This window comes from Zalophus californianus, chromosome 3 (assembly GCF_009762305.2).
Source record: "Zalophus californianus isolate mZalCal1 chromosome 3, mZalCal1.pri.v2, whole genome shotgun sequence".
In the NCBI taxonomy this organism is placed as follows: domain Eukaryota; kingdom Metazoa; phylum Chordata; class Mammalia; order Carnivora; family Otariidae; genus Zalophus; species Zalophus californianus.
Window position 1 is genome coordinate 85,743,983 of NC_045597.1, and position 27,965 is coordinate 85,771,947.

At 44.2% G+C, this 27,965-nt stretch overlaps 2 protein-coding genes across 4 annotated transcripts in view; one reads left to right on the forward strand and one right to left on the reverse strand.

Moving 5' to 3' along the window:
* The window catches only part of WDR33 (WD repeat domain 33), a 112,347-nt gene extending 86,350 nt beyond the window's left edge, over positions 1 to 25,997 (forward strand). Inside the window, exons 8-22 of one of the 3 annotated variants that reach the window (XM_027589194.2) lie at positions 2,422 to 2,548; positions 3,708 to 3,862; positions 3,956 to 4,034; positions 4,467 to 4,577; positions 4,942 to 5,036; positions 5,237 to 5,323; positions 5,560 to 5,699; positions 6,294 to 6,446; positions 7,345 to 8,433; positions 11,088 to 11,196; positions 14,289 to 14,727; positions 19,008 to 19,171; positions 19,290 to 19,382; positions 20,287 to 20,502; positions 22,516 to 25,997. In XM_027589194.2, coding sequence (XP_027444995.2) covers positions 2,422 to 2,548; positions 3,708 to 3,862; positions 3,956 to 4,034; positions 4,467 to 4,577; positions 4,942 to 5,036; positions 5,237 to 5,323; positions 5,560 to 5,699; positions 6,294 to 6,446; positions 7,345 to 8,433; positions 11,088 to 11,196; positions 14,289 to 14,727; positions 19,008 to 19,171; positions 19,290 to 19,382; positions 20,287 to 20,502; positions 22,516 to 22,745 — 3,287 coding nt within the window. In that variant the 3' untranslated portion in view covers positions 22,746 to 25,997. Of the gene's footprint in view, positions 1 to 2,421; positions 2,549 to 3,707; positions 3,863 to 3,955; positions 4,035 to 4,466; positions 4,578 to 4,941; positions 5,037 to 5,236; positions 5,324 to 5,559; positions 5,700 to 6,293; positions 6,447 to 7,344; positions 8,434 to 11,087; positions 11,197 to 12,481; positions 14,258 to 14,288; positions 14,728 to 19,007; positions 19,172 to 19,289; positions 19,383 to 20,286; positions 20,503 to 22,515 lie in introns of those variants that run through there. The other 2 variants (XM_027589195.2, XM_027589196.2) reach the window with 2 other exon arrangements.
* Positions 24,783 to 27,561, reverse strand: SFT2D3 (SFT2 domain containing 3). The gene is made up of 2 exons (XM_027589218.2): positions 25,930 to 27,561; positions 24,783 to 25,617 (listed from the first exon to the last, which is right to left on the reverse strand). Exon 1 carries the CDS (start codon positions 26,907 to 26,909, stop codon positions 26,268 to 26,270), a length of 642 nt encoding a protein of 213 aa, XP_027445019.1. The 5' UTR covers positions 26,910 to 27,561; the 3' UTR covers positions 24,783 to 25,617; positions 25,930 to 26,267.
* Between the last annotated feature and the right edge of the window lie 404 nt (positions 27,562 to 27,965).

Sequence of the window (27,965 nt, forward strand, 5' to 3'; positions counted from 1 at the left end):
GCATATCACATTTGGTGATGTGCACATGATGCACATTTGGTGCATCACATTTAACCAAATTTGGTTAAAATACATATCTATACATAATATTTAATTTTGGGTGATAGTGACCCATAAAGCTTTTTAAATTCCCTGCCCATATTTAGGATCAAATTGTTAATGACATTAAAAGTTCTTTGGGTGCCTGGTTGACTATGTCAGGAGAGGATATGACTCTTGATCTTGGGGTTGTGAGCTCAAGCCCCACATTGGGTGTTGAGATTACTTAAATAAATAATAATAATAAAAAAACCAACCAAACAACAACCCTGAAAATAAAAAGTTCTTAAACCAAACAAGGGACTGGAAGACTGAATTGTTTTTCTAGTCAATTTTTCCATCTTCAGTTCTTTTTCTTAATAAAATCAAAGTAACAACAAAACCTCTTTTCCCCTTTCCCACCTTCAGATCCCAGTTACAAAGTTATATATGTTCATTGTAGAAAATATAAAAACAAACAAAAAACCCCGAAAGAAAACATAAAACAGGGAAATAAGAATCACCTTAATGCCTCTACTCAGCTTAATATTATTTCTGTTTTAACAGTTTGGTGTCTAGACTTCTTGCATTTTTCTCTAGATAGGTGTGCACACATACTCATGGTACTAATCTTGTCTTTTATAGTGGTGGCATCAGGAATGTTGCACACACTGGTGTTTTTCTTTTTTTTTGATAGTATCATGAACATTTTAATTACATCATTAGTATCATTTATAACAGGTGCATCATATTCCTTTGAGCACCTATGTCATTCTGAAATATATTTTGTAATATATTTCCTTTTCAAGGGCATTTAAAAATAAGCTATCAGTAAACATTCTTGTAGGCAAATCTTTTTGGACATCGATTATTTCCTTAGGGTAAATTCTGAGGCATGAGCTTCTCAGGTTGTAGGATATGCATGTTTTTCATGCTTTGGTACACATTGCCAAACTGTTGTCCAAGCAGTTGGTATCTCCCTACATATTTGCCAGCATGGGGTCTTGTCTTTAGATAAGTCCATGCCTATTTGAGACGCATATCACTCCCCTTCTGAATTGGTGCAGATTCACTTTCCATTGCCCCTAGAATCATCTTTTTCTTCTTCCCTTCTTCCCTCTCTTGCTATTCTTCCATATCCTTCCTCCTTCCCACCTCAGACTTCATAGAAGCTGGATTTAGTCCTGGTTGGAGAGGGACCTGTTCCAAATACTCTTCACGTCACTCTTACCTGCTTTGTAGTGCATTTGCTGAATAAAATGTTCCTGAGGCTTTTTCTGGACAGCACTGATTTTTCAAAAATCTTTTTTTTTGTTTTTAAAGATTTTATTTATTTGGCAGAGAGAGACCCAGCAAGAGAGGGAACACAAGCAGGGGAGTGGGAGAGGGAGAAGTAGGCTTCCCGCTGAGCAGGGAGCCCGATGTGGGGCTCGATCCCAGGACCCTGGGATCACGACCTGAGCTGAAGGCAGACGCTTAATGACGGAGCCACCCAGGCACCCTGATTTTTCAAAAACCGTACTAATTTCTTTCAGTTATGTAAGTTCTGATTTTCACTTTTGTGATTTTTTAGTATCAGTTAATGTGTTCGATTTGTGAAGTGACCTCATGCTCTAGCACAGTCATTGAGGGAACTATTTCTGGAATCCTGTAGACCAGGTTCAGATTCCAGCTCCTGTTCTTGTTGACAGGCTTTGGAAACTAGGATGTCCTATTTAACCCCTCCAGTCCTTCTGTTTCTTTTCTTCACTTGTAAAGTGGATATAATGGTAATACCTTCCTCAGGATTTTGTGAGGATTTAAAGAGGTGATGCTTTTAAGTGTTCCGTCATGCCCTAACAGGTAGTAAGCACTCAACAGAGTAGCTCTTAACATCATCTCATCTGGCATGTGTGTGAATGAAGCAGGGATTGTTTTCTCATTTTGCATTTCAGTAAATGGAATTCCATCAGAAAGATAGAATATTTTTCCTACTGCCACATCTAGAAAACCCTGGCATGTGAACCTGAATTTAGGACTTTTGATCTATAAGGACTACTGCAAAGTGGGAAAACTAGAGTGAATGACAAGAATTATGATCATCCAGGAAAAGCATGAAAAGCTTTAAATATGGGGCTTGAGTGACACAGCTTCCAAAAAACTTTGGCCTACCAGAAGTAGGCAAGAAGATGAGCTTAGTTGCAGGAGAAGAGGAACTGTTCCTGTGCATCTTGGCCTCAAAAGAGGTTGCTCTATTCAGAAGTCTTCCCCACACAAAGACCGAAAGAATCTTTCAAAAAGGTTAAGATGACTGAGTATTAGGATCAAAACAGTTAATAAGTTTGTCTGCTTTGGTTTAAATTAGAATGGAGTGCTGCTTTAAATATATGACTGATTAGGCATAATTTTAACTTGTTCCAACAGGGCATGGTGCAGATGTGAAATGTGTAGACTGGCATCCAACAAAAGGGTTAGTTGTTTCAGGAAGTAAAGATAGTCAACAGCCAATCAAGTTCTGGGATCCCAAGACTGGGCAGAGTCTTGCAACACTGTAAGTGATAGGAACCCCACCTTGGTCCCTAAACAAAAGGGAAAAAGGCTGCCTCTATTCTTTAACTTTGAGCCTTCTCTCCTCCTGTGTATTCGTGAAAAACTAGGGTAGACAACAGATGAACTTGTACCTAGGGTCTTCTTATTAATTAAACATGATTTTTGTTCTGCTATATGTATCTACATTTAATTTGGGTATCCCTAAGGGTGGGGGGGGCAGGGAGGAAGATGAGGAGAAGGTGGTTTTTACTATCCTAGATTGCAGTCTCTCCTCATGATAACATTTTGGCACTGTATGGAGCTGACGTGGCAGCCACTTACTAGACACAGCCCAGCCTTCTCCATCTCACCACATCTATTTGTAGAGAAGTTTTCTCCCCAGTTTTGAATCTGTTCTCATTTTTTGTTTGAGGTGCTTGCTTATGATGCAACCTCATAATAAGGTTTTGTCTTTTTAAAATTTTTTTATGATTATATTTTATATATATTATATTTTATATCATATTTTATATTACCATTTTTTATTATTATCTGTCAACATTCCTAGTTAAATGAACATGTTACTAGCATGCTTTTGACCACACCCCTGTATCCTGGTCTTTCTGACTGGAAAGTGAGCTAAATCCAGAGTGAGCTGGCTGGAGCAAGGCTGCCTTGTTGCCTAACTCCAGTGGCCACAACCAAATAGAGCACCTTGTGACTGATGCTCCTTGGAGATGTGCATTTTGCAGGCCTTGACTTGTAGTGGTTTTAGTTCAGATTAACTCTCAAACTATCCTATGCCCTTTTTTAATGCTTTGTCTTAATGAGAGGAGCTTCAATGAATTTTAAAAATTTAATGAGCTTTATTGAATATTAATTTATGTGTTCAAGTGCTTCCCCTGCTTCACAGATAAGCTTTTCTATACAGTTGAAGCTCTGCTGCTCTTTTAATTGGTTAATGAAAAGTGTACTTAAATAATGGACATTAAGAAGTAATAAAGCATGTGATATCACAAGACCACAGTTAAAAGTACACTTGAAATAATGACTAAACCTTTTGCCAAGAGGCCATACCTCTTGCATCTTGACCCATGTGCTTTTTAACAAAAATGGCCATTGTATCGATTTATCCTTGTTTTGAATTCTGACAGATTATTTTTTTGGTACTTTGTTTCTAGTCATGCCCATAAAAACACAGTAATGGAAGTGAAATTAAATCTCAACGGCAATTGGCTACTCACTGCATCACGTGATCACCTCTGTAAACTTTTCGATATCCGAAACCTGAAAGAAGAGCTTCAAGTCTTCCGAGGTCATAAGAAAGAAGCCACAGGTCAGTGGTTGTGGCATGCTTCTTATTCTCACTATTAGCTGTAGTGTGTTGAAATCCTAATAATTTGCTTTTGCCCACGTTTTTGTTTTAAAGCTGTGGCCTGGCATCCTGTTCATGAAGGACTTTTTGCCAGTGGAGGGTCCGATGGCTCTTTGTTATTCTGGCATGTTGGGTATGTAATACTTATGTAAAGAAGTTGTATATTTTATGAAGAGAGCACTCAAAAGTGTAAAACATAATGTCTTGTGTTTTTCCTGAGTGTTCATATGTCCTATATCAGAGACTTCCTGCAGTTTTCAATTCTATAAACCCAGCTTGGAATAGAAAACTTAGCACCTCTGTTTTTGGATGTGGAAGTCATTAAGGGAGAGTAAAGCAGATTTCCTTGTTTCTTATTGGTGAATTAATTCTCGAAGCATTTTCCCCTCTGAAGTACTCCTCAAATAAAAGAATACATTGCTGATGACAAATGAATACCCCTGAAACATGTGGAACTGACCAGATTTAAAGTAACAGGCTTTGGTAGCTTTGTGTTATAGTAAAAGAAAATGTCTTTTTTTTGGTAACTTTTGTGAAAAGACTTCTTTCTGTGGTGCTATTACAGGGTAGAAAAGGAAGTGGGTGGGATGGAGATGGCCCATGAAGGAATGATCTGGAGTCTGGCTTGGCATCCTCTTGGACATATTCTCTGCTCAGGTTCAAATGACCATACTAGGTAAGCTTTGTATCAAAAATGACAAGGAATTACTGTGTTCATGGAGCAGCAGAAAATAAAGATTTATATTTATTTTTATTGATAGATTAATGTATTTGTAGTCCAACTTCTTAGGAACATTTTTGTAGCTGTTTATAAATAAGTATGTAATAATAAGAAGGATATAGAATATTGAGTATGACTTTGTTATTCAAATTTTGCTTTGCCTTCTTATTAAAAAATATTTTGACATTTTAAATTTTTAGAAGAAAGGCGTTGTAAAACTTTGTTATGTTTACCAGTGGGCTTGGTACTCTTAAGTGCCCAGAAATACACTGAAACAGTACTCCTCCCCTTACCCCTTCCATCACTTTTATTTTGACAGCAAATTCTGGACCCGAAACCGACCAGGTGATAAAATGCGAGATAGGTATAATCTCAACCTGTTGCCTGGAATGTCTGAAGATGGAGTAGAATATGGTGAGACTTTTACACATTTATCCTTCTGTGAAATCTGATATTCTCTTATTAAAGCGTTAGTTATGGAAAATATTATATACATCTAAATTTAGTTTTATAGTTTACTGATTGATAAAGTTTCATTTTTATAAAGTGTTCATTTTATTGGGCCACTATGTTTATAAAATATCTGTTGACAATAAATGTATTTGTATTTATAGATGACCTTGAACCTAACAGCCTGGCAGTAATTCCAGGAATGGGAATACCAGAACAACTAAAATTAGCTATGGAACAAGAGCAGATGGGTAAGAGACATTGTACCTGTATGTTTTATCTTTATCAAATTTTTGTAGACCTGTTTCTTGCCTTCATGATACTAAATTATTTTGAAAATGCCAAAATGATTTTATGTTGAGACATGTTGATAAAAGTGATGTAAACTGCATATTATTTAAAATCTATTCTTCTAAAAATGTGTTTATTGATGACATGGCCATTTGCTCTCATTTCCTTGGCTAACTGCTTCTTTTTGTGGTTACAGGGAAAGATGAATCAAATGAAATTGAAATGACAATTCCAGGTTTGGACTGGGGAATGGAGGAGGTGATGCAAAAGGATCAGAAAAAAGTTCCTCAGAAGAAAGTTCCTTATGCAAAACCTATTCCTGCTCAGTTCCAGCAGGTGAGTAACTAGCAGTAGCCCCACCTTGTCCATGCACTGGGAGGGGCTGCCTGGTGAGTCTGTCTTGCACTGTCTCATCTGTGGAAAGTGTGCTACAGACTTCTTTGGAGTGTTCTTCAACCAAGAGCCCATCTGCTGCTCTGCAGTTAGTGCTGAGTTTGTCATGACTCTTGTAGCTCTTCTTTTATTCTCACCTACTTCTTACTGTCCACGCTATCAGAGGAGGGAGAAGAAAGAAGCATGGAGCAGAGAGAGTACGTTGACTCTCCTCTACTTTGTTTTTCTGTCTTCTGCTTTATTTGTCCCTTCAACACAAAGTGCATGTGCCCTTTGGAAGAGGCAGGCAGGCTTTCATTTTCAATAACATGTAAGATCTTACAGTGTTTATCAGGTTAGTAGTTTCTGCCCTGTATTGTGCTTGCCTGACTCCATCCTCATCACAAGAAGGAGCATTAGAATAAAGGTGGTACAGCAGGCTGGCCGGCTTGTATTCGGCCAGTTGGAAGGAGCCAGTGATAGTACAGAATGTTTTTCTCATTTTCTCATTGTAATATACACACTTAGGGTATATTTAATATTCTCTTCTTTCCAAAGGCTTGGATGCAAAATAAAGTTCCAATTCCTGCCCCAAATGAGGTACTGAATGACAGAAAAGAGGACATTAAATTGGAAGAGAAGAAGAAAACACAAGCAGAAATTGAACAAGAAATGGCCACATTACAGTATACTAACCCACAGCTTCTGGAGGTGTGTGACACTCTTTAGGGGGGGTTCAAGATGATTTAAGAAAATAGTGATAACATTTTTTTATTGATATGCTCTTATGGAGAAGGGAAGGGCTTCTCAGATGGGTCTAATGAATGCCACCATTTCTTTATGTTTTTCTAATTTTTTAATTGAAGTATAATTGACATACAATGTCATAATAGTTTCAGGTGTGAAAGAATTCTGTTTCTAAGACTTTTAAAATGAGATCAGTCAAGCAGTGAGCAGACCTAAGTTAAATATACATTTTTTAAAAAGATTTATTTATTTTAGAGAGAGAGAGAGAAAGAAAGCAGGGGGAGGGGCAGAAGGAGAGGGAGAGCGAGAATCTGGAGCAGGCTCCCCACGAGCGCAGAGCCTGATGCGGGGCTTGATCCCACAACCCTGAGGTCATGATCTGAGCCAAAATCAAAAAGTGGATACTTAACCAACTGAGCCACCCAGGCGCCCCTACATATCTCATTTTTTAATAGGAAAGATAAAGCCAACATAGTTTTAACTTGGATCATTTATTTATCCACAGATAAAATAATTTTTCTGTCAGTTCTAGAGCAGGTGGTTTGCTCTTACTTTTTTTGCACCTTTGACAGTTACCAAAAATGATAAAGCATTAGTAAATTATTTAATATAAGAAGATGGATATAAATAATCCTGATTGCTGTTTCCCAGTATTTAAAAAGAAGGAGTCTAGAGTGAGTCTGAAAGCTGTGTGCTCTCAGAGTATCTGAATGTTATACGGATTCTAGTTACTGTGGAGTGTTGAGAGGTCGATGCCTTATGTTCGTCTTGAGGCTCCCCCAATGCAATAAGTGATAGCAGTATTGTCATCTTCAAGGGCTCTGGTGTATTTATCAGTATGCTTTTTTTCCTTTCTTTCCAGCAACTTAAAATTGAAAGGCTTGCACAGAAACAGGCTGAGCAAATTCAGCCTCCTCCTTCATCTGGCACCCCTCTCCTTGGACCCCAGCCCTTTCCAGGACAAGGTCCAATGTCTCAGATTCCTCAAGGTTTTCAGCAGCCCCATCCATCTCAGCAGATGCCAATGAACATGGCTCAAATGGGGCCTCCGGGTCCACAGGGACAGTTTAGACCCCCTGGACCCCAGGGACAAATGGGACCACAAGGTCCTCCACTGCATCAGGGAGGTGGGGGGCCACAAGGATTCATGGGACCACAAGGGCCCCAGGGCCCGCCCCAGGGGTTGCCGAGGCCTCAGGACATGCATGGGCCCCAAGGAATGCAGAGGCATCCTGGACCTCATGGCCCTTTGGGACCTCAAGGACCACCTGGACCACAGGGTAATTCTGGTCCTCAAGGTCATATGGGTCCTCAGGGTCCACCTGGCCCACAAGGTCACATAGGCCCTCAAGGCCCACCTGGTCCCCAGGGTCACTTGGGCCCTCAGGGGCCTCCTGGTACTCAAGGTATGCAGGGACCACCTGGTCCCAGAGGAATGCAAGGACCTCCTCATCCTCATGGGATACAAGGTGGGCCAGGGTCTCAAGGGATCCAAGGTCCTGTGTCTCAGGGACCTCTGATGGGATTGAATCCAAGAGGAATGCAGGGTCCTCCAGGCCCCCGAGAAAATCAGGGTCCTGCTCCCCAAGGGATGATGATGGGCCATCCGCCTCAAGAGATGAGAGGACCTCACCCTCCAAGTGGACTGCTGGGACATGGCCCTCAGGAGATGCGAGGCCCTCAGGAGATGCGAGGCATGCAGGGGCCTCCAGCCCAAGGGTCCATGCTGGGCCCCCCCCAGGAATTGCGAGGGCCTCCAGGCTCACAAGGTCAGCAGGGGCCGCCCCAGGGCTCTTTGGGGCCGCCACCCCAGGGTGGCATGCAAGGGCCCCCTGGACCTCAGGGACAGCAGAACCCGGCAAGAGGGCCACATCCATCTCAAGGGCCAATACCATTCCAGCAGCAGAAAACAGCTCTGCTAGGTGATGGGCCCCGGGCCCCCTTCAATCAGGTATTATTTATTTCTAACTTATAGGCATTGCACATTGGGAAAATACACTCTGCACGGAGGCGGCACTTCCAAAAGCTGTGGAAGCAGTCACAGCTTGTATCAGTGTCTCTCAAGTAGTGATGGTGGCTTGATAATAGCATCATGGCTGAAGAAGGAAATGAGAGTAAACAAGACCATTAAATATATTGTATATGAGTCTTTTTAATAGAAGTCATTCCAGAGAAGATCAACTCTCAGTTGAATACCGTTCATAATCGTCCCCGGGCTTTAAAAGAGCTGTGGCCCTGAGGAGGAAGCAGGGGTGGCCCTGAGCCTATCAGGTCCCCCTTTTCTGGGCTCTTTAGTTTGTAGCCCAGTGTTTCGTGGGCTGATCTGCCTGCCAGCTCTACTCTTTAAGATAGTATGGAGTATTTAACTCACAAGTGTACGGGAGACTCTGATCTCACTATTTTTCATCTCAGTGAATGCTTTTAGAGATCTCTGAGTCCAGAATTGTGCATTCTCAAATGGTGACCCTTTGGACAAAATGCTGTTCAAGTTGTTTTCCACTCACATGTAGATTTATTTACTGGAGGGAGTAATTCTGTGGACATTGTCTTGGCCCTTTTTTGAAGATTCTGTTTTTGTCAGCTAAGTTTTATTACCCATTCGCTGGGCTTGTGCTTGAGAAGTGGTGTGAGGAGGGTTCAGGTTTTGTGGGGGAATTACGGAAACACTGCATGAGCATGAATGGATTTAGCACTGTTTGGCTCTGTGGTTTTTATGTTTTTCTCAGTTTCATAGTCTGGAAGCATTATTTGGGTATGAACCACTGCATTTGTGTCCCTGAAGTTAGTTGTGGACAAAAAGTGAGTGAGCGAGTGCGCTAATGTTGACTCCTTGGGTCTTTACTGAGAGGCACTCGGTCCACTTGGAGAGGATGTGCTGCATGTGAAAAACAGTCTGTTTTGCTTTTTCAAACACCTCTGAGAATCTGTCATGTGAAGATGACCGTCAGGTTAACGAATTAAAATAACCAGCTGAGTAAGTAGGTTAAGCGTTACTTTTCCATAGGTCTTCCAGGACTTACAAGTGTCACAGCAGTGAAGAGTAGTTGAGTTTATTTCCAGAATCTCTTGGGGCGCTTTTTAGGATTTAGGATGAGTGGAATAAATCTAGGTTTATTGTCCTGAACTGCTGTAAAATTTGCAGTATTGTATGTTTTATTAATACACAGAGCATTTGTATGTGTTTATAGTATCAATTCCCTAACCTTATGGTAATGAATTAACAGCTTTCATTTGGGAGGACAAAAATGGTGATGAACTTTAGCTACCGCATTATGACTGAAATTAAAAACATGTCAGATTCAAGAGGTTAGGCCTGAGTTTCTGGGACAATTCAGCAAGAGTTTTTGTTAAGTAGTAAAAGATTTTATACATGAAAAGCATAATGGCTCTAAAGATTTAGTTGAGCTATAGAATTAGTATGAAGGTTTGATACATTGTAGGACATTTCAGATCTCAAGTGTTGCCTGATGAAAATTTTTGCCCCTATTTTTTATGTGCTGAAATCTGACTTTCTTCACTTCGATGAGACTAATTATTTAAACCAGTTGTTTCAGTTGGTTAATTTAGTGGAATTGCTTTCTGGTGTTAAAAGTAATAGCATGAAAGATGCTGATAAGAGCAGTCCTTGGGTGAAGGAGACAGGAAACAAAGGAGGACAGAAATTATAAGTATTGAGTTAATGATAGTCATTTGTAGCTACAATGCTAGATGTCCTATCAAGGTTGCTCTTTCATGTAGCTAGTTTGTAATGTGCAAGCAATTTTGCTGTGAATGGTTTTGAAACTCTGCTATTTTCATAGTAGGTCCAGTCACCAAATGCATTTTTTTTTTTTTTATGAAGAAATGTGTTTGTTAAGAGACCTAATCCAAGGTCACTGGACAGTGTGGAGACTCAGAATTTAGACATGGCTAGGTAAAAAGACATAATCTTAGGGACAAGCTAGGGTGAGCTCTGGGGTTTCAGAGCATGGAGACAAGATCAGAGCAGCAGGTTTGTATCTGCAGGGACCCAAGGAATCCAACAGGATCCCAGGCGACTCAGCTGGGAATGAACCATAGGGTGCTGAGGATGGGGAAATGCTGAGGTAGAGAAGAGGCAGTTGATAGGAGAAAGCCAATGTGAATATCTCATCACGAACCCCTTTCGTATTCTTCCACCTCTTCAAACCCAGCCCTAGCCGCTTGAGAGGATTGGTTATTTTTTGTAGCTGGAAAAGAGTCCCGAGTGTGAGAGCAGAGTTTACCTGTCCTGGCAGATATCCAGATCTTTACTTTTGCCAGAAGTTCCTCCTTTGTGCAGAGTGTTATGTTACGATTTCTGACTTTCCATTGAGGTTCTTACTTGGCATCACAGGTAAAGATCTAGCTTTAAATAAAACCTATCAGCAGGTTTAAAATATAAGTGTTTCCTTTTATTATGGTAAGAGAAGTTATCTCCTTCCCCCAATTTAAGGACAATTTTGCTATAATGTCACTAGCTGTATATTTACTGCTGGAGGCTTTGGGGCAACCTAGTGTTTTTATCTTGTCACATTTTGATAAAATTGCTATTTATGAAGCACAATCCTATGATTTCACACCCCCGCTTTAAAAACATCTTTTCAGGAAGGACAGAACGCAGGCCCCCCACCCCTGATACCAGGCCTAGGGCAGCAGGGAGCACAAGGTCGCATCCCCCCTCTTAACCCTGGACAAGGACCTGGCCCTAACAAAGGTAAATATCTGCTCGGCTGAATAAGAGATTGTATTCTACCACCTCTGGGTAAATCTTACAAAAAAAATAGTTTATTGGTAAGTAATTGATAGAATGGTCATTTGAACCCTATAGGAAAAATAGGAGCACAGTCATTTCCGGTAAAGGCTTTGTCCTAATGTTTTCATAGACTTGCTCAAAGTTAGCTAAAAATGCTGTCCTGAGGAAATAAGCTCCTCACTTACCAGAAGCTGACGGTGGAAGTGCTGGGACAACTCCTAGTAGCAGGGCCTGGGCCTGGGCCGGCCTTGTCCACGTCTTGGGAATGGGAGTGGTTCCTGTGAGCACTGAATGCAAGTGCATGTCGTTTGCTTCCTGGAAAGCCAAACTGCTTCCACTTACAGTGTTTGATGAGATAAAGAATTTAGAGATTTTAATAGTGTTTTTAATATTACCCCCTTTCCCCCCCCAAATTGTGCCATGTATTGAATTCTTTAGCTGGTTATATTGTTTTGCACGATTTGATAAGAAGAAAACCATGTACTGATGTATCGGGTTCTTGATACTATGGAAAGCACAGAGATAAGACCTGCCAGTATTTAGATGTGAGGCTGTTTGGAAGTTGAGTTAATGCCAGGAGTTGAAAGCGCAGAGGCAGCCCCTTGTGCTGAGGTGTTCTGCTGTCACAGGGGCAGGGCAGGGCAGGGCCGGAGCAGGAGTGAGGGGGCGGTAGGCTGCTGGCTGGAGAGGGCAAGGGCAGGACTGAGTGGTGTGGATGGAGGGAAGGTCGGAGACAGGTGTTCAAGTCAGTGCACTGTCTCACAGGGAGGACACAAGCCAGAGAACCAGGAGTATTGTGGAGGTTGTACTTCAAAGAACTTCACTCCTTTTAATTTTTAATTAGCTGAGCCCACAGCACTCTGTGGCGCATGTTACATTTCTTGCCCTCATTTTATCAGATTAAGAAAAGTCCTCATTAGCATTTTGCAGCCCTAGGACTTTGGGAGAAGCAGGACATCCTAGGAAAGGGAGCAGTAAAGGAAGTAGGAGAATCGTTATTATAGTCTCATTGCATGGAAGTGGTGGCCAACAGGGAAAAAGAGAAAGCAAGAACCCATCTTTGGAATTTGGGGACCCTAAGAAGAGTCTGTTACCCACAGGGTACAGCTGTCAACAAACTGAGAGCCTGCCTCTCTTCCTCTCCCCTACCTTGTGTCTGTCTCCACCTATTTCCCTCTCCTCCTTGCTCTTCCCCTTTTCTCTTTACCTCTCTCTCTCTCTCTTCCTCCTCTCTTTCTCCTCCCAGGGACCAAAGGGAGAAGGGAGAGCCGAGAAAGTGGCCCTGCCATCCCCTACTGGATTAACCAACGCCGCCGCCCCATCACCGGTGGCCACATCCCTTCTAATTTGTAGTGGTGGGTTTCTTTCCTTGGAGGAGCCAGGGTACTTTTAAACAGATAGAGGTAATGGGAGGATTATTATTCATAGGTAAGTCCAAATGGAATGTGTTCAGCTTCCTCAGGTCAAAGTCTGCTGTGTCTGAGATCACACCAAGTTCAAGCAACATAAAGTCAGAGAAGAAGCCGTTAGATTCAGGAACCTACTGAGAAGTGAGGGGGCCTCTTTACCACAAGGAAAGGGACCTGGGATATTTGCAAACTGACTGAACAAAGATGCAACTTAGAAGGTGCTTTCCTCAGCTGGGAGAGGACTGGTTTAATGAAGGAAAGACCAGGAGGCAGAAGGCACAGGAAGAGCTTAAGAGAAGAGAGAACCCTTCTAATGGTGTTTTTTTATACTGACATTTCCAAGTTTTTTTATACATGTCGAATGGTGAGGCGGGATTGAACTGGCCAAAAGAAAGGAACAAAAAGGGAAGAGGAAGGGCATCGGGAGGGGAGGAATCCTGGCTGGCTGTGATGCGAGGGAAGGCAGGTCGTCTTTATTGCCAGGGAGAAGGAGGGAAAGGCATGAGAGGGGCAGGTGGGGGAATTTCATCTTAAAAATGTAGTTGTTTTAGAGCAAGAGGTGCTCTAAAACACCTCTAGCCTTTGCTACCTACTTTTAAAAAATGCTTGATTTGGATTGTATGGTGACAGAAAATAGCTACACATTAACAATGGCTGCACAGTAGCCAGGAGAACAAATCCCTTCAAGGTTCAGAAGTAAGCTAACCATCACAACTTTAGTTCTATTTTTATTCAGGACTTTGAATATATTACACACATTAAAATGTTTTCAAACAGTCTTTAGTGGGTTTCCCAACGCTGTGTGCAAAGAATGGTGATAGTTATTATAGATGAGGGATCTACATCATTCATTCATGCAAAGGGGCGGAAAATATGCCCATATGACCCCGAACCTGAAGTATGAGCAAGGGCTGATGGGTCACCAGGCAGTTATTAGCGAGGCCCGTGGTTCCACGCGCCTTACAGAGGATTTTGTTAAGAATCAAAGTGCGCTTTGTTATGGACCCAAGCTGTCCATTTCTCTGATGGGTTTGAATAAAGTATTCCCTCTCTTAAAAAAAAGAAAGAAAGAGGGAAAGAAGAAAAGTGTGAGTTAAGGAAGCAGGTTGAATGAACTAGGGGCTAAAGGGGCACCAGCAGGGACAGCGGCAGGGTAGCTGCTGCACCCTCTGAGGGCTCTGCGGCCTTCTCAGGTACGCAGGTGAATTCCCTGTGCCTGGCTTCCTGGCCTGCAGCATGAAGTCTCTCTGTCCTCCCTGGGTGTGGAGGAGGCAGGCCTAAGGAAGTCCCTGGAAGAATGGGGGCAGGGAAGGCATGCTCATTCTTATGCCCGTGAGACTGTCGCATGCTTTCTGAGTTAATCCTCACAGCAGCAAGTAGTTGCTCATCTCATTTGAGATTAGTAATTTACCCGAGGTGGAGGTGCTTAGCTAGTGAGGGATGAAGTTGAAATCTGCACCCCAAAACCTGTGTTCTTCCATTAGATAGTGCCTTAGGGATTTGTCTCCTAAGTATGCTGAGAACTATGGAGGGAAAACATTCTAAATACAAGAATGCATTCTGAGACTTTAAGATGCTGAAAATCAGACCTGTGCTGGTAGGATTCCTGGAAGACAAGGTAAAAATCAGCTTTGTTTCCTTTAGGTGACTCACGCGGCCCTCCCAACCATCACATGGGCCCCATGTCAGAGAGGCGGCATGAGCAGAGCAGCGGCCCTGAGCACGGGCCCGAGAGGGGGCCTTTCCGGGGCGGCCAGGACTGCAGGGGTCCCCCTGATAGGCGTGGCCCTCACCCCGACTTCCCTGACGACTTCAGCAGACCAGATGACTTCCACCCGGACAAGCGCTTTGGCCACCGATTACGTGAATTTGAGGGGCGAGGAGGACCTTTACCACAAGAAGAGAAGTGGAGGCGTGGGGGCCCCGGGCCTCCGTTTCCACCTGATCACAGGGAATTCAGCGAGGGGGATGGCCGGGGCGCAGCCCGGGGCCCTCCAGGGGCTTGGGAAGGCCGCAGACCTGGAGATGAACGATTCCCCCGGGATCCTGAGGACCCACGTTTTCGAGGGCGCAGAGAAGAAAGGTGGGACAGATGCTTTGTGGGTCTAATTCTTCCCTGGAGCTCTTGACCTGTTCTACAAGTCTCTTCTTTTGCTTGGGCAGAGGGCACTATATTGATTCCTAGTTCTACCCTCTCTAGGTTTTGCATTTAGACTTTAAGCAAGTAATTACACTTTTTTAACCTTTTATGCTTCTTTTTTATCTTTACAATTTAGAGATCTTTTTATTTTTGCTTGTTCTTTGGTCCTTTTAAAAGGGATGTGAGGATCAGTATAGTATGAAGTTTCTGGAACTTGATTAGAAGTCGCCAGGTTCTCTTGGTTAGAATGATGTACATATCTAGATTGAGATTGAGAATAAAAGTTTTTGTGAGATAGTTTTTCTGTAATTGCCTAAAGATCTTAACACAGTCAAGTCAAACTGAAAATTAATCTTGCTGTTCAATTAGGTCAAGGTCAGGCTTGAACTCTCAGCTTGCTGGGGGTAAAAAAGGCATAGAAGAAATAAGGAGGCAAAAAACAAGCATTAGTGAATCTCAGAGGAGACTGAGAATCGTCCGTGGTGGTGATGCTTGAGTATTTCTTTGTGCCAGTGAATTGTGAGACCGGTGTTCTTGTCAGCAGTTTGCAGATGAGGGGCCATGCTGAGGATCAGAGCAGTTGACTCTCCGCCAGGCGGAGGTGTGGGAGCGGCTTCAGGCCGGGTTGGCCGACCACAGTGCCCATGCCGTGGGGCACTCCTGCTGTCACGGTCGCAGCTCTGCCTATCCCATTTCTCTTGACTGTCGCTAGGGGGGGACTGAATTCAGGGTTGACATTCCCCCATCCTCATGGGATGTGTTAGAAAAGAAGGACTAATAACATGGCCAAGGGCGGTGAAATCAAGGGAAATCAATGGGTTCAGGAAAGCAGCTTTCAGAAGGGGGTTTTTAAAAAAGATTTAAGGGCTCCTAGTTTTCTCAAGGGCCTCTCTTACTGGTATCCAAGGATTCACTCTTTGAAATGGCTTTATATTAGTCTGCAAGAGCCTCATTTCCAATGACTTTGGCATCAGTGTAACTTTCATTGATTTCTTGAACCTTTGCATCTTGTGCAGTTTCAGATTTTACTATGCCTCAGTTTTATTGTATTGCATCTGTCAATGACAGAGCCATAGCCCAGACTCTTGTGCTGTTGACAGCTTTCCGTTGCTCTTCAGATATGCCCAACGTGCTCCTGCCCTGTAGTGCTTGCTGTTTCCTCTGCCTGGAGCAGTCTCCCAGACATTTGTGGCTCACTCCGGTTAGATCCCTCCTCCTGTTAGCCCAGTTCCTTTACCCTGCTTTCTATTTCTTCATAGCACTTAGCACTGCTTGACATTAAGTGATGTGTTTATTTCTTTATTACGTGTATCTGCCAGGAACATGATGGCTTCCCCAGGCTACTTTACCTCTGTGTCCCCAGGACCCAGAGCAGTAGTGGTGACATGGTGTAGGTGCTCAGTAACTGGTGAATAAATGAGTGTTAAATAGGGAGGGGGGTCAGTTCATCAGGAGATGTACTAGTCAGCTTGGGCTGCCATAACAAGATACCATGGGCTGGGAAGCTCAAACAACATGAATCTATTTTCTCGAAGTTCTGGAGGCTCGAAGTTGTGGATCATGGTCCAGCAGGGTGGGTTTTTGGTGAGACTTCTCTTCCTAGCTTGTAGGCAGCCAGCCACTTTCTCCCTGTGTCCTGGACTGGTGGAGAGAGAGAGTCTCTTCCTATCAGGGTACTAATCCCATCACAAGGCCTTCACCCTCATGACCTCCTCTAAGTTTTTTCCCCTAAGATTTTCTTTACTTATTTGAGAGAGAGGAGCATGCACATGCACACACATAGGGCGGGGCCGGGGGGGCAGAGGGCCAGAGGGTGAAGGAGAAGCAGACTCCCCACTGAGCAGGGAGCCTGATGTGGGGCTTGATCCTGGGACCCTGAGATCATGACCTGAGCTAAAGGCAGACACTTAACCGACTGAGCCACCCAGGCGCCGCATGACCTCCTCTAACCTTAATTATCCCTCAAAGGCCCATCCCATTGGGCATTAGGGCTTCAATGTACGAGTTTAGTGGGGGACACAAACATTTAGTCCTTAATAGGAGCCACTTTCTAATGAGGGCACATTAGATTCTCTTTCCTTTCGTGACTAGGACAGTCATGTAATGGATGCCTTGACAAATGAGACCTGTTGGTGTTTGGTGGGGGGGGCGGGTTCTCCCTGACTCTGTCCCAGGGACACAGCGCCCTCTGCTGTACTCTTCCTGCTCCACTCCTCTCCTTTCAGCCAGTTCCATCTTTATCTTAGGGGGTTCTTTCAGCCAGTGTCCTGGGCACGTGCTCTTTGCGTGCAGGAGCAGGGGTCATCAAGGTACCTCAGGACCAAGAAAGTTTTAAGAAGTTAGCTGGAGTGGTGCATTGGGAAAGGGAAATTGCTTTTTACAGTAAAATACCAAGTAATCAGTGTAGGAGGAGGGATAGACTTAGAAAGTCCCTTCCTTTATAAGCAGTGTCCTAATTGATTCAGCCCAGGATCATCAGTGGGTGCTAAAGCCACTGGTAAAAGATTGTGGGGAAATGGGATATTCTCACTGTGCAGAAACATCACCCACAGACTACTTAATTGCAAAGGAAACAAAAGTGTACCTTTGCCACAGTAAAATTTGGTCCCCACATCACTTTTACATCATGAACAGGGAGACAAACTGGCATCTGTGAGAAGGTATAAGCAGTTTTGCCAAAAAGGTTTAACCTGAGTCTAATCATGAGGAAATAATCAGATAAATTCAAATTGTGGTACATTATATAAAATACCTGCATGGATCCTTCAAAAACATCTAACATGAAAGATAAACTATAGAAGGGTTCTAGATAAACTAGACAAAGAGACATGGCCATTAATAACAGTATATGATCAGGATTGAAATCTGTATTTAAAAACAACTGTAAAGGACATTTTGAGGACAATTGGAGAAATTTGAATTGGATTATATTATATAATATATGTTATTCGAGTGATAATAGTAGTATTATGTAGGAATGTAGGAGAAAAATCCTTGTTCTTAGAAGAAACATACTGAGGTATTATGGATGAGGTTCATGTTGTTGGCAGCTGATTTTGAAATGGTTTAGAAAAGTGGATTTGTTAAATAGATGGAGAGAGAAGATAAAGCACGTGTGGCAGTATCTTAAGAACTGATTAAACAAACAAAAAAAAACAGGTGAAGGACACACAGATGTTTGTTATTCTGTTCTTTCAACTTAGCTGTAAGTTTGAAATTTTGCAAAGTGAAACGTTGGAGTCAAAGATAACTGAATGGAGACTCAAGAAAACGGAAAGCCTGGCCACTCGTGCAGATTGGCCCCATGCCCTTGCTCCTTCCGATCCTTTCTCCAGCTCTGAGGCCTTTCTTCTTGTGCTCATGCATCTTTCCTACGTGGAGGCTCCCTTTTTGCTTCCCCACAGGCCTCCTCCAGCTCATGTGCTCCCTCCTCATAATGGCTGTGCTTTGGCAGTACTCCTGGCCAACTCAGCCTCCAGTTTAGATCCTGAGGGACAGTGAACCTCTCCACCAGCCAGGGCCCCAGGCTGCCAGCTAGCCAGTGGGGGGACTGGCCCATAAACCAAGTGCCTGCCTGTATAGCAGTCAGCTGTGGAGGCATGGGTGAAGTTCATGGCCAGCCCTGTGCAGAGGCTGTGGGCTGGGGCAGATGGGAGAGCAGGTGTTCTCAAAGGATTCTGGTACAGTTGGCAGGCATGAATCTGTACCCCACTTTTTCTGATTATGTAAATAACAAATGTTCATTATAAAAATGTAAATGATAATGAAAAATATTTGGGAGGCAGTGGCAAAGAGCCTGGGCTGGAGTCAAGACTGGCTGAGTTCAAATCCCAGCACTTACTGTGTGTCCTGAAATAAATGACGTTACGTCTCTGTGCCTCAGTGTACTCATGGGTAGAATGGAGAATGATGTGGTGGTGAGGATAAAATGAAATAATATATGTAAAGCACTTGGCATGATTATCAGCACTTAAAACTTATTCACTGCTATTGTTATTCCTAAAAGCTTTAGGAAGAAATGAACACGACCCTACATTTACCTTCCTGCCTGTTTTTGCCTGTAATATTGGGGTTATAAAATGTGTACTTAAAAAAATACATTATTTTGTTTTTCTCCCATTTAACATTAATATCGTGTTTTCTTATACCATTATGCTTCTTTGAAACATGAACTCAGAGCTGTATTCCATTAGGTGGATATTTTGCTGTTTTTTCCCTGACAGCTTTAGAAGAGGAGCACCCCCAAGACATGAGGGCCGTGCCCCGCCCAGAGGAAGGGACAGTTTTCCTGGTCCTGAAGACTTTGGTCCAGAGGAGAATTTTGATCCTTCTGATGAAGCAGCCCGAGGAAGAGATCTCAGAGGTCGAGGTCGGGGTACTCCACGAGGTGAGTGTGTGCTGAGGACACTGAGTCTGGCAAGGGATGGTGTGGAGAGTTAGGTTATTGGGGACCACACCTGAAACAGTCTGTGAGTAGTGTGGTGTTATGTTGTTCTGTTGTGTAGGAGGAAGGAAGGGTTTACTCCCCACTCCTGATGAATTCCCTCGCTTTGAAGGAGGACGGAAACCAGACTCCTGGGATGGAAATAGAGAGCCAGGTAAGGAAGGACAACTGCTGTGGCTTCTGGTGACTTGAGCCCAGCAGCTCAGAGTGTGGTCCAAGGACCCCTGGGGGTGGGTGTCCACCAGGTCCTCTGTTTTCTAACTCACATCTCTGTGGGATGCTGAACTATCTGCATATCCTTCAGTGAGCAGCAGTTTATCGAAGTAGATTGAATGCAGAAACAGCTGGGAGAGTCCAACTTTCTTCTACTAGCCAAACGTCAGAGGGATTTGCCTAGAATAGAAAACAGTACTGCTCTTTTCACTAAATGGTTTTGTTTTTGGAAAATATAGTTAAATGAATTAAAGTTTTCTGTTTTAATTGCTAATATGGCAAATATTATTAGATATAAGTCTCAAATTAAATTAAGTCTCAATAATTTTTAAGAGTGTAAAGACATCCTGAGACTAAAAAGTCTGAGAACTACTTTTCTGGACCTTACCTGTCTCTTATTTTAAGAGGTATGTTGATTTCTAATCTTGACCTTTTTCATATACTCACGATGTGACTTAACCTGGCCTACGGTGGGTATTCACATGTTTCTTGCATGAATGAATATTGGTTCTCAAGTTGCTACTTATTTTTTATTTAATATTATTTTTTAAGCTTTTATTTTAGAGAGAGAGAGAAAATATGAGCAGGAGGGGCAGAGGGAGAGGGAAAATCCCAAGCAGACTCCGAGCTGAGTGCAGAGCCCAATGCTGGGCTCAATCTCACAATGCTAAGGTCATGACCTGAGCCAAAACCAAGAGTCAGACACTCAAGTGACTGAGCCACCCAGCCGCCCCAAGTTGCTACTTATTCTTAACAGTATAATTTCCATCTGATTTTAGTCACACTGTACTTGAATATGAGATTGCAGATTCTTAGCCTTGCGAAACCTGTGTTTCCTGTTTCAGGGCCAGGTCATGAACATTTCCGTGATGCTCCTCGCCCTGATCATCCCCCTCATGATGGTCATTCCCCAGCTAGCAGAGAACGTTCCTCTTCTCTCCAGGGCATGGACATGGCATCCCTGCCACCCCGAAAGCGTCCCTGGCATGATGGGCCAGGGACCTCGGAGCACAGAGAAATGGAAGCCCCAGGGGGTCCTTCTGAGGATCGAGGAGGCAAAGGTAAGTGGAGGCCAGTGATACAGTTCCAGGAGAAAGCTGCCAAGAAAGCTGTGGGGACTACGGGAGGCCTCATTACCAGGACACCCTCTCCCTCTTTTCCTGTTCCATCTGTTACTGGCAGGAAACCCAGGGTCCTTTCTCCATTCTACCCTCTAGGGCTTAGGCTGTGCAAAGGCATGTGTTCCCAAGTATGGTACAAATGCAGCTTGTTTGGACTCGCACCATAGCCAGTCAGACCCCTTACTCTGGTGATTGCAAGCTCAGCCTCTGCATAAATCTCCTCCAGGTGCTTCCAAGAAGTCCCTTACCTGGTTCGTTCAAGTGTTCCCCTCCAGCTCTTTGTCAAGGTGCCCCAGAGCAGGAGAGAGACTCCTACTCTTCATTGGCAAACATGTTCTCCACCACTGGCTGCTCTTAGCCCTCAAGGGTGTCCTCAGTGACAGGAAGAATTGTCTTCCTGGGTTCCATGTTTTGTTTTAGCCTGGGTACGGAAGGAACTGCTAATGCCTAGAATCACAAGCACTTTGAGGAATATGGTCTGGAAGGGGTTGTTTTCGGGGAGGGGGCAGATTATTTCTATGACTTGAAACTTTGGACCGTTATTTTAGAGGTAGCACTAACTTTAAGCCAGGCGCAGGAGCCACCATGTGTTCTCTGGTTAGGCTGGGCCATGGCCTCTGTGGTAGTTTGGAGGCTGCTAGGAAGCAGGCCTAGTTAAACCTGCCTTATGTTTATAGTCTTATTACAAAGTTTTGCTTTTTGTGTTTTTGTAGATTTTATTTGACAGAGACACAGCGAGAGAGGGAACACAAGCAGGGGGTGTGGGAGAGGGAGAAGCAGGCTTCCAGCTGAGCAGGGAGCCCGATGCGGGGCTCGATCCCAGGACTCTGGGATCATGACCTGAGCCGAAGGCAGACGCTTAACGACTGAGCACCCAGGCGCCCCATGCTTTTTGTTTTTGATGGTGGTTTGGTTCTTCTCAAAGCAAAACCCTCAGAAACTACCTCATGTCACCAGTAGATCTCCCTAAGCACACATTTTGTCACTGGTCAGTATGGGCACTCAGGACACCTGGACACCTGTGTAGGTATCTAGCCAAGGCCACATGGCTGGTGTGGAAATGGCTTCCTAGCTGTTATCTTCTCTGCCCAGGTACCTTCAGGGGGGCCTAGCCTCTGCTTTGTAGGAAAAGCAGCCAATATTTTCCTTTGGCTAGCTTTCCTAACCACCTTGTTTTACCTAGATTCAAATTCCACTCAAAAAGTTAAGACAAAATAAAGTCGGCAACAGTTTTCTGATACTGCATTATAGGAGATATGGCCAAATCCTGTCAGCTCATGAGAAGAAAAACTTTAAAAAGTCAGAATTCTAATGTACTTAAAAGGTTTGTGTGTCCAAGTCTGGAACAAAAACTTGTCCCTGGGAGAAAAAATTCTAAAAGCTAGGTGGTTGGTTGGTGGTTTTTTAAAGAAATACTTTATTTCACTATTTGAAAGGAAAACAAAAATGGCACATAGTTGTGGGATTAATGATAGTAAAACCCATTGTGATTAACATCCACAGTTTGTATTTATTAGTTGCTTTCAAAGTCAAGTCTGTGCTTTTCAAGTCTTCCCCCCTGCCCCCCACAATAACATCCCCCAAACTCCCCCTACCCCCCACCAATGGCATAGGAGGGTGAAGAGTAGAGACATGGCCCAGTGTGGTCTGTGACTCCCAGAGGTGCTCCAAGTTCACTTCTGGGTTTCCCATCATTTCCATCACACACTCTGGGGAACATGTCTGGTTGTTGCTGAGGGGCAGGACCACAACCTGGGCGGGAATGAGATAGCGGTTGACTAGAGGGTAGAGGCACAGCTTCTAATGCTCTGAATGACACTGCCGATGTCCTCAGCACTCTGTTTTCAAGACCCAGAGGGTTCCACTGTCATCACTGAGTTTGTGCCGGGAATTACTGATTAATAGTCTCTGATAGAAAAAAAAGTAACGTGGAATTATTTTGATTCATTTCAGGCCGAGGGGGCCCAGGACCTTCCCAGAGAGTGCCAAAATCCGGGCGCTCCAGCTCCTTGGATGGAGATCACCATGACGGCTACCACAGAGATGAACCTTTTGGAGGCCCTCCAGGCAGCGGTACTCCTTCCAGAGGGGGCCGGAGTGGCAGTAACTGGGGGAGAGGGAGTAACATGAACTCTGGCCCGCCAAGGCGAGGAGCTTCAAGGGGTGGTGGAAGGGGTCGGTAGAAGCTGATTCCCCTGAGGCCTCTCTGGACAGTATTTAAGAACTTCTTTTGGACTTATCAAGACAAACAAAAGGAAGCCTGCACCATGTAGCCCTGAACTTTTTCTGGGGCAGCTGAATCCCAGGAGCCCCTAATGAGGTCTTCAAGATGAAGAGACTGCTGCTGGCTACCCAGAGTAGCTGGCCTTGTTCTGTCCTGTCCACCTTCACTGCCCTGCCCTAACTCCCATTGTTTGTGAAGATAAAAGCTGGAATCTTTTTTTTTTTTTAAAGTGTCACAAGACATGGAGCACCTCCACAAATTTAAGTTCATGTCCAATTGGAAATTTGTTTCTATATGTACAGTTTGTCAGAGAAAAAACATTAAGTTGTTTTTGTATGAATACAGAATGTGATTTACGCAAGAATTAACAGAAAACTAGTTGTGAAATGCTTGCCTTAAGGAAACCCTGTTTCCATTGCATCCAGTCAGCTGAGGGGGTACAATTATTGCTTCTGTTTGTGAGCACACCTGATGGGTACCTCTGAGCCATCTAAGTTAATTTCATCCATGAACTTTGTCTTAAATTCTCATCTACCCATTCTGTCACACTTATTTTTGTAATAGAGTGAGACACTTTGAAACTATAACACAGTTTGAAAGTAGATTCAAAGCCTTAGTTACCACCTGCTGTGGCAGGTGGAAAATTATACTCTGAAGAAAAACATCTTCTGGCTGTCCAAGTAGGGGTTCTCCCTTGGGTGCATCTCCTGGTAATCACGCCTTAAACTTGAATTCCCTTGTTTCTGATGAGAGGAACCGGACATAAACCAGAAATTAACTACATGCAGCACCCTTCTGATTAAATCATGTCACAATTTAAGTTGAGAAGGAATAGACCAAATATCTCCTAAAACAATTCTGCAAAACCTTCTCCTATACCAGTGTTTAAAGCCGTGGATAGTTCTAGTTTAAAGCCAGGAAGTTCCAACAAATTCCTTTATAGTTTTAAATAAATGTAACATTTGGCCCAGTTTGGAAGCCAAAGTTCAGTTTGATAACCCTGTATTTTCTCTACTGACCCTTATTTTGTTTTTGTAAGAAAACTTTTATTATTCAAAGGATATTTCTGTGGCTACCCTAATATCTTTTGGCACTGGAGACAGGTTCACCTGGCAAATGTAGTGGTGTTGGAAGTCTCGCAGTTGCTTAAGACAAGGGATGCTGGCATAGTTGCATAGCATATAAAAACCTCTTAATTAGTTGTCAATGTAAAATACTGTAAAAACAAAGTTATTTCTGCAGAGTGAGAAAATGTCAGCCACACATGGCTTTTTAGGGTATTAAAACCTACAGACTAGAAGTGAATCATTTTTATCAGCATGTCAGTATAAACGCATGATTAGGAGGCTCAAGAATGCTTCAAGTTTGCAGAATATTCTTTCTTTCTTTGCCCTCCACTGGCACAGCTTAAAAAGAAGTTGTAATCAAATTCTGATTAAGGTAAAATGGGACCGAACCCATATGGAGATTAGGACTTTTTCCTAAGATAGATGTAGTAAGAAATTTATCATAACATTTTAGGCCTCAACTTTAAAAACACAGTATCTTAGCAAGCAGATAACCAGATCATATTTTGAGAAAGAATTCCTTTAGAAAAAACCTGAACTCTCTACACTGTAATTTATTAAATACTTAGAATATTTTAAAACATCACTACCAAAATACATACAAGGTATTGTGCTTTGAATTTTACAAATGGCTAGATTTTCAGTGTTTGAATTTTTGAGAAAATGTTGGGAAAACGATTTAAAAAAAATATAACAGCATCAACATAAAAATGTACTAAACACTATAAAATACTCAGTTGTGCAAATTCTAGAGAAATTGAGAACTAGAACAGATATTTAACTGGGGGACAAAAGGAGCAGTCAATGGCCCAAGTTTTTCCAGTTACAAAAATAAGTCACTCCCTAAATACAGTACATTTGCTTTTACTACAAATACCTTCTTGGTTGTTCCTCTTGAGGTAGGTAATCCTGTTTACTGATAAGGGAACAAGGTAGTAATTCTTAAGAGAATACTGGGGTGGGGGGCCTCATGAAGTTGGGGCAGGGCTTAGGACACTGATCAGGATCTAGGAATATAATAAGTGAGGTTGAACAAAGAGGCAATGCTCTGTTGCTGCCTGACACACCTGTTTAGGCAACAGTGGAATCCAGCCCCAGAAAATAATTATTTTCAAATTGTGCAATGAGGTGTACAGAAAAGTGGTTCTCAACCTTAGCCGAACATGGAATCATCCAGAAAGCTCTAAAATACTGATGTCTGGGTCCGCCCTCCACCGCTCCAGAGATTCTGACTGAATCCATCTGAGGTTTTGCTCTTCAAGTAATTCCGATGTGAACTGAGAACCACTGACATAGAATCTGAAAATTCTAACTACATCTACTTTCTAGTTAATATAGCTACTGACAAAATATGTAGTTTTTTTTGACTCATCAGAATATCCAGTCCAAACTTTCTGGCAATACATTAGCATATACAATTAGGTCAGAGACAGGAGTAAATGCTGAACCTAAAAGGAAACTTGACAGATATGAAAAGAATCTTACACTGCATTAGAATCAGCCTACAAAATGTAAATTATACTTTAAAAAGCAGGTAACGGCCTTGTAGAAATCCATGGTTTCCGTTAAATATAGAACTTTGGATGTAGAATTCTCTCGTCCAGCAGGAGTCCCCAGACCAGCCAGTTCTGCCCAGGAACCTCTCACAGCACTGAAATGTCCTGCTTCTTGGGGCAGACATTTCCTTTTTGGTCCATTGCTTTCCTGGTCTAATACAGAACCAATCTTCCTTTAATTTTGTAAGGCACCATATTTACAATTTCACTAAAAAAAGGAAAAACCGAGGTAAACCGTCTTAACTAAAGTACTTACATAAAACCCGGTGGCTAAATTTAGTGTTTAATTTGATACCCTTAAGAATCCACTCATTGAATGAGGAAAAAATTTCTAAAAGCCAAAGAAAACAAAAGCGTATTGTAGCTACGCTACTTCAATCTACCACTGGATTTTTTTAAACGACAAAAGGTAAAATAAGTCTGAGGAACGTCACAAGAGCAGCTAATTAAAACTGAGGAGCCATTCTTTTTTTTTTACTGTGCTCAATCTAAAACCACGGTTAACGCAAAAGCAATTTACCATTAAGTTTTTCACAGCGTATCACCAAGTCAACGACAACATCTCGTGTCATAGAACATTATACATGGCGGAAAAACGCTGAAACCGAAGAGCTTCCGAACCGGCTCGAGTCTCTGTTTTAGAACGGCCGCTCAAAGACGTTAACGGGTTCGCTGGCACAATAACGCAGCAGCCTTTACCCAGCGCGATCGGGAAACCGGCGGGTGCAGTCTTCGGCTCGGTCCGCGATGCGCCCGGGGCTGGCTCCCGGTGGTCTCCAGACGGCGCATTCCGGGGGCCGGGCTCCGCGTCATCTCTGGACAGCGCGTCCTGGTCTGAAGGCGCGGGCCCTGGGCTTCTCACACTGGCAGCGCCTTAGCGAGGCCGGCGCTTGGGCCCAGCCGTCCGAGCGCTACACGCAGCGCAGTACCTGCGCCCCAGGGCAGAAGCCCGAACAGCACGGTCAGCAGCGCGGCTACCTGCACGAAGGCACCGAGCGCCGTGAGCAACGTACTGCGCAGCCCGAGCGCCGCGTACAGCGTGGCGCCCAGCGCGGCCACGTAGAGCAGCGCGGGCCGCGACGGCGCCTCCTCGCCGCGCAGCAGGCGCCCGCACGCCGCACCGCCCCGCAGGAGCGTCCCGCCCGCTAACGCCAGAGCCGAGCCCAACGACCAGAGCAGTGCGAACTTCCGGGCGCGCAGCAGCAGCACGGGCGCGTAAAGCGCGGCCAGACCGAAACAGAGCGCGGCCAGCAGCAGGCACACGCCGCTTGCCGCCAGCCGCTGCGCGCGCGTCACATTAGGCAAGCACGCTGGGCCTGTCCCCACCGTTGGCTCCGCAGGGCTCCGCGCCCAAGTCCAGCGCAGGCCCGCGCGTCCCAGCCACGCCCCCGCCGCGGGCTCTTCCGTCTTTTCCGCAGCGAGCAGCGGCTCCGCGGCCGCCAGCCCACCGGCTTTACCCTGCGCCAGGTACTCCTGCAGCTGGCGGTGGAGGTCCGCCATGTTGGCCGGATCGGCCGCGGGGGGATGGGAGGGCTGCTGCCCACTTCCGGTTTTTCTCAGTCGCTGGCGGAAGCGGCTCGGCCCTCGGCGGCTGTTGGTCGGCCGTGGCGGGAGGGGCGGGGCCTGCGGCCCGTGCGGAAGGGGCGGGGCCGCTCCTCTGCAGGCTTGTGGTGGCTCGGCTATCAGCCGCTGAGCTTGGGGATTTACCTGTCCCCTGGGTTTACATTGACCCTCCCTCCTGGCGCTCGGCCTTATTCCTGATGGGCGCTGTTACGGCCTGGTTTAGTTATGTCGGCATTAAAAGTTAAGTTGGACGGGGTGGGTGTGGCTATAAAAGGTTACAGGAGGGACACTTGTGATGGAACAGTTCTGTATTTTGAGTTTATGGGTATCGGTGTCCTGGTTGTGATACTGTACTGTAGTTTTGCAAGATGTCGCCCTTGGGGGAATCTCCCTATTACGTCTTAAAACTGTATACTAATCTACAGTTTCTCTCAATAAATTTAATTTTTTAAAAAGTTCAGCTCGGCGGGACTTACGTGGTTTCTTTGGAAAGGCTACCGGAGTTGATAAAGGAGGAGTTACGCGCCCCCCCCACCAGCTTATTTGTTTTCTGTTCCCGGTTTCAGCAGAGGCCTGTCAATATTCTTGACTCCTTCAAGCCGCATGTCCAAGATTTGTTGGTGCCCCTGTCCTATATTTCTGGTTCACCTTTTTGTACTCCTGACATCTCTGGGTCCAGTGACTCATGGGCAGATCACTGATAACCTTGCCGGCACTCCCAGTCAATTCCTGATATGTCTTGAGGTGGCTCCCAGGGATCCTGCTTTTACTCAGAGCCTCTTTGGGGTTCTTCACGTAGGTCGCACCCTGACAGGTCTCCTCCAGGGCTTCTGTGCTCAATTGTTTGGGCCTGGCTAGTTCCTACTCCTGGACATTTAGATGGAGCCGCACTTCCAGCTACTTCTGATGTTCTCACCTGTCCCAGTTGTGAAAATTTATGTATCAGCAACTGGAGCACAGGGTCTCTTTCATGTCCCTTTCCCTAGGACCTGA

Excerpts from the sequence above, each read along its gene's own strand:
- SFT2D3 (XM_027589218.2), bottom strand. The coding sequence starts at position 26,909 with ATGGCGGACCTCCACCGCCAGCTGCAGGAGTACCTGGCGCAGGGTAAA.